The sequence below is a fragment of the Vicugna pacos genome, chromosome 3, assembly GCF_048564905.1.
Source record: "Vicugna pacos chromosome 3, VicPac4, whole genome shotgun sequence".
In the NCBI taxonomy this organism is placed as follows: Eukaryota; Metazoa; Chordata; class Mammalia; order Artiodactyla; family Camelidae; genus Vicugna; species Vicugna pacos.
The window spans coordinates 114,459,654-114,471,697 of NC_132989.1; the positions used below are offsets into that span (position 1 = coordinate 114,459,654).

A 12,044-nucleotide genomic window follows, 5' to 3' on the forward strand; every position below is an offset into this window, starting at 1 on the left:
ATCGGAAGGAAGAGATGTTATTACAAGCAGCTTTTCATTTAAAACAGCTTAAAATATTCCATGTAACCCTGTGGCATTGTTTGAAATCTACAAACAGCTTTGCAGGGGAGCCTTGGGCAAAGTTAGGGACTTGGTGGAATTTCCTCCTTTCTTGAAAGTTTAATTTTGTCTAATGGTCATGTTGCTTTAATGAGAAACATGAAAAGGAATTCAGGCTTCTGGAGTAATTCTCTAAGCGTAGTCTCCTGCTCACTGGCAGGGAGACAGGCTCAAACATGGAGCGCATTCCACCGTGTGGTGCACACCGTGGCATCCATCAGTGATGCTAGCTCAGTAGGGCTAAGCCAGGGTCAGTGCACTGGAATTGGAGAAAATCTACAGCAAATAGCCAGTGAGGCTTTCCCAAATAAGGCACCACGTAAGCTGTAAGGAGTTAAATAACCTTCATGCTTTGCTTCCTACTCTTCCTTGTAAAAACCCATCCTTGGCTCCTGTGGGCGGGACCTCCTACCTTCTTCCCGTTTGCACTGCCGGATGTTAGATATGTCAGCAAAAACTCTGGAAAAGTTTCATATGCCTCAGTTTACCTTTTAACACTTGTGTGGGCACTTACCAAAACGTTCTAGTGAGGTTCTGGTGACAGGTCACTGTTTCACAGCCCTTCCCACCCCAACCTAGTCCTGCTGTGAGAAGCGCCGTGTTACCCACGGGAACTTCCTTGGCTGGCTGAGGTATGATATTTGCCTAGTAACTTAATCAGTAATCATCTGTACCTCTGTTGCTTGATTTATTGTCTTTAGACGTATCTTCCCCAGCTGTGGGGCTTGGACTTGGCCTTGGCCTTTCTCTGCTTTGGTTTCTTCATTTTAAATTGGGAGTGAATGGAGTGACTAACTGAGGAACAATATGTAAAGGTTTTACGAGGTTTAAATGAGCTAATAGAGGTCGAGTTCTTAGAACAGAGAATAACCTGCTTTATGCAAGGTTAACATCCGCTATATTAATTAGAGTTTTTAATATCATTAATATTAATGCCTTGTAATTACTTACACTACCTCCCTGGTTCCATGTTGGATAATTATGCTATAATTTCTAGTCCTATTCTTGGTCAATCAGTAACTGTAACAGAGTCACCCTCTTGTAAGCTCTGTTATAACTCAGAAGACATTGGCACGTCCATGCTGCCCTCACCTACCCCTCCTCACAACCATGTCCTGCCCCCGACCTCTTGACCCTGTCAGAGAGAGGGTGGCCAGTGCCCTGCTTGTCTGTATAATTTTGGCTCCACCACTGTCATCTGTCTGCTTCCCCCATCCCTACATCTACCTTCTACTGTGTTTATAATGTAAATGGGCCATCATCTTCACCCACAATGCCCATGTCATATGAGTTCTTTTACTGAGACAAAGCTAAAGAATCTACCATCTACAATATTTCTGATAGAATATGTTGACTGTTGCAGACAGAGCTATACTAAGTCACTATTAAATTGAAGATTTTAATACATTTGTAAGCTACAATATGCAAATGGAAGACTTTCCTATTTTATAAAATTGAACTAACCATGTTGCAGAGTTTTGGGTATATTTGCTTGTCCTTGAGCAAATTTTATAAATAATGTGACTCTGTTTTCTCATAAATAAAGTTAACATAATAATACCTCCCTCCTTAGAGTTGTTTAAATGTTAAATTGATGTAATAATTTTATTTGTTACATTAGGTGTTCAACAAATAGCCTGTTATTAAGGGATGATGATGGTAATGATGTTGACGGTGTCAGTGTTGGTGGTGGTGGTGATGATTATGATGATGACAAATTACATGAAAATATTAATACTTCCCCATAAAAGTTATGTGCAAATGATGTAATCATTTTATATATCACAGCAGGTGTTCAACAAATAACGCCTGTCCATAAGGGGATGGTGATGATGATGGTGATGATGGTGGTGGTGATAACACCAACCATCTCAATCTTTGACATTTGCAAAATTCTGACTTTGGATTGTTCATGACACCAAAAGGCTTGTGTTATTAGCACACGTAGTCATTTAGTTGTCTGCCCTGTATCTTAAAAATAATAATAATTATTATTATTATTATTTTTTAAAATAGATATGTCAGCAAAACTTAATGATTTAATTTTAATTAGGTACTTATTGGTGTCTGCAAATAGCTGTGTTCTCTAGTCTGCAGACTAAAACTTTGTTTCTCATAAGTAGTTCCCATGTCAAGCCATCAGGGTCAATTCCTGGACAAACCTGCCTTTCTGTTGACCCTTTGGTGTCTGTTTCAGCGCCTGTATTGGGGCCCAGGACCCCTACTGTGGCTGGGACGTGGTGATGAAGACATGCACGAGCCTGGAGGAGAGCCTGAGCATGACGCAGTGGGAGCAGAGCATCTCCACCTGTCCTGTAAGTGTCCGTGTCTCCAGCTCTGGAAACACTGTCCCCAGGAACCCGGCTGTCCCACGACCCTAACCCGCGCTTCTGTGATGTCCACACGTTTTCATATAAGAACCTTCCTCACAAATCCAGTCTGTTCTTTCTTAACTCATTCAGCCATTAGCCTGCACAGAACCACGCAGAACGCTGCCATTATCTTGTTGTCTGTTATGAGGAGAAACATCTTAAGAGAAAACAGTGCTAGTTTGAAAATGAGGCATAACATCTCTGTTTTATTCTTGGATTTTTATCTCCAGAGTTTGGTGTGGACTATTGTGCCCTTTGTAACGTTACTAAAATAGCATCTCCCACACCCGTCACTATCCCTTGGGAGCTATAATTCCAGAAGACTAGCTAAGTAGAGCTTTTAAAAGAATAAACTAAAGGATGCCATCATGGAACCCCATGTGGGACAGTCTCCCAGGTACCCCACAGGGTCATGAGAAGTTCCGGGAGAAACGGCCTGATGCATATTCCCGCAGGGAACCTGCAGAATGAGGGGAAACTCCCCTGTGTTCAGAGCCAGACTCTGAATCCAGGAAAACAGATTCCAAACTTTCCTTTGCCATTTCATTTGTCTGGGTCCTCACTTGTAGGGTCCAGCCTTTTTTTTCCCCTTTGTCTTTAGAACCTTCATTCCAAATTCTTTCCTCTGTTCTCAGAGAATATGAGCAACACCTATTAACTTGAACACGTTTGAACCTTTAATAAGTCACTTTGCTGTCACGTCGCTGCTGATGGCCCAGCCGTCCATCCCGGCGGTGCCTCTGCAGGACAGCGGTGACGAGGGAAGGGACACGTTCCATTAGTTCAAGTCCAGGCTGTGTCTGCCTGAGGCATCTCAACAGTCCGTCTGCTTCCTGTCAAGGAACCTGCTCTTTCCTTTATTTAAGCCATGTGTCACGAAGCCTGCCCTCCTATTTGTGAGAAAACCAGGCAGAGTGGCACGAGGGAGGCAGAGCTGTCGGAACCAGTGTCATTCCCCGAAGGTCGACACGAGATCTCAGCCTTTCCCTGCCGGGGTGGCTGCGTCGCCACATCCAGGCTCTGAGCAAAGCCTCGCGGTGGGGTTAGCGGCTAGTCCTTTTCGTTATTTAGCTTCAGGTCTCTGATTTGAGAAGCAAACTTTGTTGCAGTGTGTCGTGCAACCGGTTAAGACAGGCCAGTGTTTGTGCTAAGACCCTTCTTATGTGTGAACCACGTGAAGGCGTTCACCTTGAATTCTTTGCAGCTAAAGAAAACATAGAGCACAATGTCTGAAACGTGGCTCTAAAGCCGAGACACATACGTTAGAAGAATCAGCGCGTCTCCTTGTCGACGTCTGACCTGGCTCTGTCAGTGGCAAGAAGGGCAGAAGATGACAGCAGTTCTTCTTAAGACGTAAAGACTGAAGGCTGTTTCAGTGGATGTCGGGGCACGCTTAATTACGTAACGGGAAATGCACGCTCACCCACTTAGTTTACAAGGGCATCTTGTGTAGTTCTGCAGTCAAAATGGACATGACCCAATATTTAAGAAGCAACTGGAGGGTTATCACTAAAGTTGCTTCTTTCTACTGAGATGATAGTTTCCTTTATAAACTGAAGGAAGGTCAGAGGGCGATGTGGACCTGCCCTGATTTCAGAGCTGCACCTCCACCATATCTGCTTGAAAAAGAGGCTGGGATGTGTGCTCTGATTCACTGTCCTTACAACGCACATAACAAGATTTTTTTTTTTTCTGGCACGAGGTGATTTCATTACTAAACCATCTCTATCATCTCCTGCAAAGTAATCTGTCATCTATCAAGATACGCTTTTATAAGACTATGCAAAGCATTCAACAACAGGCAATAAATTATGTCACTCTGAGAAAAACACAAGAAAGAAAAACATGTATTTTTCTGACTCATGTAGGCTACCAGATAGACAATGTGAAATCCCACATTACCCAACTGTTGTTTTAATTATACACCCCTTCCTAAAAATCTCTTAGAAAGAAATAAGCTAGATGAAATGATTAGCATTAATACAAAGCCGATTTAGAGAAGTATTTTTCAAAGCTATAAAAAATGTAATTTGCTTCTATATAATTTTTTTTTAATTTTTTGACTGGAAGAAAGGCTTGATTTTATTGGCCAGAGTAAAGAAGGCAACGTCTTTTCCACTAAAAGTTCCCTGTTTCCAATGTTTATGGATTTCTCTTGTCTGGGAGACAGGACAACAGTTGACTGACATATTGATTAATGTTCTTTTTGCTTATGTAATTGTGATTACAAGCACTGTTCTCGGTATAAGAGACCTGAGGTGTTCGAGCAAGATCTAAATTTACAAACCTAGAGTAATTCAAGTAACATGTATGTCCTGCATAACCCGTGGTATTGCTCATCAAGGTTAGTGTGGTCTTAAGAATCTCCCTGGGCTTTACTGGTGCATGAAAATCACCCACGGACTGTGGGTCATTCATGATCACGGTGATGAGCATGTCACGTCATACAATGAGTCCCTGTTCCAAAATGCATTGTGCAGTAACTAGCAAAATAAGGAGACCAAATAAGCACCTGAATGTCTCGAAATAACAGATTCTCCCCTGGCTGCTGTGCAATCATCATCTTTAGAGTGAAAGGGGACTCTTCCCGGTGACTGCGCTGGAAGCCCTTTATTTGGATGGCAACACGATACACCAGAGACGGAAAGGTTTACACAGGATTCTAAAATTACATTGGAAAAGAAATCAGGACTTCAACCCAGTATTTCTGACATCACCCCTAACTCACAGGACAGTGCCATTCCCAGCGGCCACATCTCCCCAACGCAGGTGGCTGACAGGTGAACTCAGTGACAGCTGACTGTTAGTCACCAGGTAGTCAGATGGTCTGTGAGTATTACTTCTGGAATTTGGAAGGAAATCTACTGTAACAGAAGGAGAAAGCGACTAAGGTTACTTGTGTGTCTGGACCATGTGCTCAGTGCCTTGGGAGGCACCTGCCAATGAAATACCTCACTTAAAGTTCATAATGAACCCCTGGAATGAACGCTGTTGCTTCCATTTTATAGATCAAAGGACTGGGACTCAGAGGCAGTAAACATTGCCTCTGTTCACCCAGCCCAGCCCAGCGGAGGCCACTCAGTGCTCAGCTTAGTCCTCTTCAAAGGCGCTGCCTCCCCTTCCTGGAACGCATCTGCACAGAGAGACGTAAGGGTCACAGTAAGTCAGCGCCATAGCACGAGGCTAGTTTGTCCACGGGGCGTATCCAGCGTCCTGTTTTGTTAGTCTCCGACCAAAAGTACATGAGACTTTGAAAAGAAATAAAGGAAGATCTTTTAACTTCTGGAAGAATATCTGAATAGAAAGTATAGGACTTTGATTTAGTCACAAGAGAAGGGTGGTGGGGTGAAGTAAGAACCTAGGATGTCCCCAAGGACCTCTGTGCTCATCATACACATCTGCATCCTTGATCGGTCGTGAATTAATGACTTGATCATGAATAAACATAGGATTAGAGATTATGCTTGTTAACAAAAGTTGGATCTTCTATAACCAGCTCTTGGAAGTCTGTTATTTCCTGGCGAAGGGGACTCTGCTATCACACAGTCGGGGATAAAAGTATACAAAGCTGATTCCCATGAGACTCTCACCAAAGAAGGATCTAAGAATCACACCAAAGAATGAAGTGGCTGACATCACAGGCTTTGGATTTAGCTTGTTTAGACGGATTCTCGTGTCTTTTATGACCAGTGACTTTGAGCAAATTGGGCCGCATCTGAGCCTGAGCTTCCCCACTTCCAGATTGCTCCCCCTTGCCCCGGTTTCTCTGGTGGTGGCGGAACCACGCAGCGCACACCTTGGGCAGGAAGAGAGAGGCTGGGGTACGCCTTCCTTGCCCTCCTTCTGCTCAGGTTGCAGCTTCAGCCGGGTCTCCGTGCCCCCGTTACAGCCCCTGCTGGGCAGCCCCAGCCCAGGCTCTGTCCTCCACTCAGGCCCCCACAGCCTGTCCTCCCTTTCCCCCAATAAGCCGACAGGCCAAGCACTGTCCCAGCTCCCCACGTTGTCCGTCCCTGCGTCCTCAGCATCCCTTGTTTGTTCCCTTAAAGCAGCCCACACTTCTGCCCAAAGTGCTTTCATTACATCCTCTTCGCGGTCCTTCCAGCATCATCATAAATGCAAGTACTTTGGACCTAGATCTTCATCTCTGGGACCCCCGCCGACAATATGAAGCCACGTTATTTTATACTTCGTAACTTGTGGGGCTCTCTTTCCCTGACACTCCAGCAACATTCTAGAGGCTTCTGGCTCCTTCTGGGCTGGGCTGGAGTCTAGTCCACAGAAAAGCAGGCCTTCAGAGGAGGAGGAAGTTTTTCATGTAAAATGTTAGCATCAGTATGGTGCGTTAAACTACATGAATGGTGGTAGTTTGTTTTGGTTGTTTTTCATGTTGCTTTAAAAATTCTCTGTTAAGCTCTTTGCACTATTGTCCACGTGCTGTGGCACGTGTGTGTCTGTGTGTGCATGTTTGGGGTGCAGAGACACAGGCACTTGCCCCTCCCTATGTCATACCCAGAGCAGCACGGTGGGGACACGGTCCAGCCCCATGCCCTGAAACCCCCTCTTTCCATAGTTCATCTGTTCATCAGTCACTTGCTCAGTGGGATCCCTCATATCCTGTATAAATCCAGCCAATGAGCCAAATCTGTCAGTAATTTGCATAAAAGCCATGAAATGTTTTCTATGTGAAAATGCCCTCCTTTCTTCTTATTCCTCCATGAGAATCCTTGTCCCCGATTTCCCCTTCCAACCAACACCTCCATCTAGAAGTACACGGAGAAGGCCATGGACTGAGTTCCTTGTCATGCAGATCTGGGTCTTGTCTGAGGTAGGGCATCATTTGGATGCTGTGACGGAGGCGCATGGAACCATGTTTGCATCTGTGAAGCCAAAATGGAACTCAGCATCATTTCCGTATGATCCGTGCAACGCTTTTATGTCTAACGGGCCCTTAACTAGACTGTTGTCCCCGTACCGACCACCTGACAAGCACTCAGGTGCTGTTTCCCTTGGCCTCTGAGCTCTAGCCTCTCACCACTCCTCATTACTGGGGGGGGGCTCGAACCCCCGTAGGGCAGGTAGCAGGTGGCTCAGCCCCCCACTCAGCCCTGCGTGGCACCCTGAGGGCAGAGCAGGAGAGGGGGGCTGGCTCTGCAGGGCTCCCCAGACAGCATACTCACAATGGAGTAGTAATGATCAGTACGATTAGTGAAGAGCGTGGACCTAGATTGTGTGAAGGTCAGACAGATACACGGTGTGATCACTGTTGTTACTGACTCTGGCTCCGTGAGCAAGGGGCTGATGCTCCCTACAGTGAGAACATTACATCGTGGACAGGTGTCTGGACTTAAAACCACGTGAGGATTTGGGAGCATCGTAAATCCCAGTGAGGCCGTGTACTGACCCCTTCCCTACCCCCCACAAGAGCCCAAGAAAACAGTAAGTTCTCCTTACAGTCAGAGTAGGAGCTGCATCTTTGTCCCGGTGGGACGGGGGAGTTACAGGGACCTTAGAAATGGGGATATTTTCCTCTTCGGGAAAATCTGCCTTTGTAGATTCACTCCCTCTGGGAGGATGCGGAGAATCACGTGGAATCTATCCCCTCGCTGTCATCACGGCTTCTTATAGAAACTGCCGGGCGTGTGGGTCTGAAGCCTCGGAGTGCTGATCAGAAGGGAGGAGGGACAGGGTCATAACTGTGGCAGCTAGAGGCGAGCGGCCGTGTCAGAGGCGTGAACACACAAGTTCACACTTTCCTGTCGTGTTTGGAGGCGTGATGGAGCAGAGGTGAAGCTCGCCTGGATGTTCACACACACGTGGTGTCGGCTTTGTTCTGAACCTGCGAAGAATGGACGGTCTCCATGGAGTCCTCTCCTGTGCGGCTGACGAGTCCTCAGTCCCCGCAGTCATCCAGGGCAGGACACGTGGGGCGAGACGGTGGGGGCAGCAGGGGTGAAGGCAAAGCGTGTCACCTACTTGTAATCCTGCTCTTCATTTGTCATATTTGCTAAGAAACGCACAAGTCCCCGTGTTAAGTTGGAGGTTTGGCCCTTAGGTCTTCTGCTGTCCCCTTTCAGAGGGGAGATTCCTTTTTGGGGCCGGGTGATCTGGAGGCTGGGTCCCATGAGTCTTGAGTCTTAAGAACACCCTGCAGCCCCTGAGAAGATCCTCTTGTCACATTTGAGGTGATGATGCCCCCTGTTCCATCAGCACTAGTCACCAGGGCCAGGGGACTGCTGGCGAGGCCTGTCCCTTCTTTCCCGGGCCCTCAGGGCTTCTGTGTCACAGTCACAGGGTATCCAGGCCCCCTGCTATGACTCCTGGTTCAGTTCTCAGCTTGGCTTCCTCTGCACCACCCAACCCCCTCCCTTAGTGACAGGACAGTCTGGGTGTCCTCAACACGTGACAGCTGCAGTGTCCTTTGTCTCGACAGCCCCGGCCGACTCCTTCCCGGGGCCTACAGCACCCTGCAGGACCCAGCACGGGCCCCTCCCTGTCCTTCCAGACCCCACGAGCTCACCCAGAGACCCCTCTGCTCCTGCAGCTCTGCTCCGAGCTCCATCACTGCATTTACTTGCAATAATAGCTGGGATCTATCTCCTCCTTGCTGGCTAACAGCTGGTAGAGTTCCCGTCGCTGAATAGGCACTGTTTTAATGTGTTATAAATTATAAATCAGTTGGAGGTGACTGTTGAGGCCAAGCCAGGTCTTAAATAAAACTAGTTGATGAATCTTTTATTTTTTTAAGGTATGTAAAAATTCAGAGTTGTACGTCTGTGCTTTTTCACTGCAACTCTTCCTGTTCCTTGGGTTTCTCCCGTGAGTGGACAGTCCTGCCATCACTTGACTGACAAGTCATTACATCCTTCCTTCCCCTCCCCATCCTCCTCCTCCTCCTTTTCTTCCGCCTCCTCCTCCCCTCTGCCTCCCTTTTTTCCCCTCCCTCCCATCACTGTCTCCACCAAAGACATCTGCTGCTTTAGTCTGAACTGCTTCCCCGTTCGTCTCTTTTTCATTGTAGTATGAAGTATCCTAAGTGAGTTCCGATGGTCTTGTGGGAGACCTTTCATTTTTTCTCTATTGTGTGTGCAGCCTTAACCCCTCTGACATCCTCCCTCGTATCTGCTTCCCAGACCAGGAATCTCACCGTGGACGGGCGCTTCGGCTCGTGGTCTCCATGGACGCCCTGCACGCACACGGATGGCAGCGCCGTGGGATCCTGCCTGTGTCGCACCCGCTCCTGCGACAGCCCGGCCCCCCAGTGTGGCGGCTGGCAGTGCGAGGGCCCCCGCGTGGAGATCACTAACTGTTCCAGGTGTGTCCCTCCCAGCGCTCGGCCGTCCTTTACTCTCAGCCTGTGGAGAAGCTTGGGAAATCGCTTCTAATGTATGCCTTCCACCTTCAAGAAAAAGGTAGCAGAAGGGGCCACTTACCACTTAAAAATCACGTGACCTATGGAAGGAGATTTTAACTTACAAATTGGATTCTAAACCTGTTTGTACATTTAGCTAAATCTAAATCTGTTCATCTGCTCATTGTTAGATTGGGAAGAGTATTTTCGAGTGTGCATGATGTGAAAGAGAAGAGGGAAAAACATAAAATTTCTGAAAGTTAAATTAGACCCTTGTTCATCAGTGTTTTAAATGAGAAGGTGGTTGTCAAACCACCATGTTTAAATTCCACTCACACATTTAAATAGTGATGTTACAGAAATTATGTCTTTGCAACTTTTAAAGAAAACAATTAGATGCAAACTTACAAGTAGTTGAGGGGTATCTAGTTTTTATCAACATTCTTTTAGGGGGCAGGTGAGTAACTTGCTATGAAGACCACTGCGCCCAGAAATCACAGTGTCCCAGAACAAACCCTGAATGACGGCTGTGCCGTCACAGTGCCAGGTACCCGTGTGGCACGTGAGCTTTAGCTGCTACCCTCGATCTGTCCTTTACAGGTTTGGGAATACCGACTCTGGGGCAGCTTCTGAAACCACTCAAACTGCCCTACATGGCGCTCACACACAGAGGCGCCCGCTCCTAACGGTGCATATGACTTTCCAAATCTGCGTGAGACGGTCCCCTTCGGGTCTAAGGGGCTGTTAGGGGTAGTTTTCGGTGGATGAATTAGGAGGCATCCAAGCGTGGATGAGCTGATTCGCTGTGCGTCCACCTCTGCCCTTGCATGACTTGGGTACCGTGTCTGCAGTGATAACTGCTCCCTGGAGGACGCCCTTCCCTGGTCTGACTCAAACCTGGCGGCTCAGGGCCGGAAGCATCACGTCTGCTTTACGAGACTCTCCGAGTGCACGTTTAACACTCCTGAGGGGGAGGAGCCTGGGGCTCCATCATTTACAAAAGCAGGCCCTGTCACAGATTGTGTTCTGAGCTGAGATTTGCCTTCATCCTTACAAACCAGCTCGTGGCGAGGTCAGGAGGAAGGGCCCCTCCTGCTCACTTGCTTCTAACCATTGGAGCCACTGATGCTGTCGAAGCAGAGAGACAGTGGTGCGGAGCCAAGTGGATTAGGCCAGTTCACAACAACCGTTTTGTCTTCTAGCAGCAAAGGGCCATTAGTCTACATATCCCTTTGAAGTTACCTGCCAACAGTAGGGCAATCTCACACCAAAGACTGTTCTTAATGCCCTGTGTCAGCTGACAATCTGTTTATGTTGGCCTCAATTTTGTTGGAAGGGAAAAACTGGAGACCACCTAACCCGCGAGCCCATTTCTTTTTGCTCGGTCGCTCATGTCAGGTTCCTCCTCAGCGTGTGCAGAGCGCGTCAGAAAGGCTTTGCAAATGCTGGTCTAATGGCTCTAAATGAAGCCTATGCTTTTTTACTTGTTACTGTTATTGTTTAATCCAATATACTCAGAAAGTGTTGAGAAATTCAAAATATTGCTAATTCAATCCATTTTGCAGATGTAGTGTCTTTGATTAAACTGTTTATCGTATCACATCATTTAAATTTGTTTTCTCACTCCCTTGAGCAGCAGATTAAAGGCATTCGATTTATGAAAAGAAATCACAATATGAAGTAATTAGCTAAGCCAGACTTTATTATCAAGGCAGGGCCACGTCAGACTTACTATCGATCGGAAAGATCCAGTTTAATTTTATACTTAAAGTGAACACATGGATGTGTACGTCACTTTTGAATTCTAATTCTCAGGGAGGGAGGGCGGGACTAAATCCAGCTAAGTAGAAAGGCAGAACATCAAGGTTGCGGCTTGGAGGCCTGATAGGACTTAGTCACCTAAATAAAATCAGTAAAAAAAAAAAATTAATTAAAAGTTAAAATAAAATAAAATAATAAAAAATAAATAAAAGTAATCTTTCAGTGTTTCTGACCCACACCTTCCCTAATGGGACTTTTCTCTAGGAGCAAAGCCTGTGCCCGTCATGGGTTGGCCAGGAGTGCCACCCTGACAGGGAGATTGGTTGTGTGCGGAATGTGAATTGGAGAAGGCCCTGAGCAGCCGCAGCGGGATCGGGAGGGCTGAGCTGTGTCCAGTCAGGACCCCAGCCCATGGCAGGGCCCTCGATGGTGTTAGAGCCTCTCAGCTGAGAGTCAGGGCCACC

The 12,044-nt window shown here is 46.9% G+C and overlaps 1 protein-coding gene across 7 annotated transcripts in view; it reads left to right on the forward strand.

Annotated features, from left to right (window-relative positions):
- SEMA5A (semaphorin 5A) overlaps positions 1-12,044 on the forward strand; it is a 449,868-nt gene that overhangs the window by 362,697 nt on the left and 75,127 nt on the right. For all 7 annotated transcript variants that reach the window (XM_072958863.1, XM_072958862.1, XM_072958865.1 and 4 more), the window contains 2 exons: positions 2,297-2,414; positions 9,602-9,783. In XM_072958863.1, coding sequence (XP_072814964.1) covers positions 2,297-2,414; positions 9,602-9,783 — 300 coding nt within the window. The remainder of the gene's footprint in view (positions 1-2,296; positions 2,415-9,601; positions 9,784-12,044) is intronic.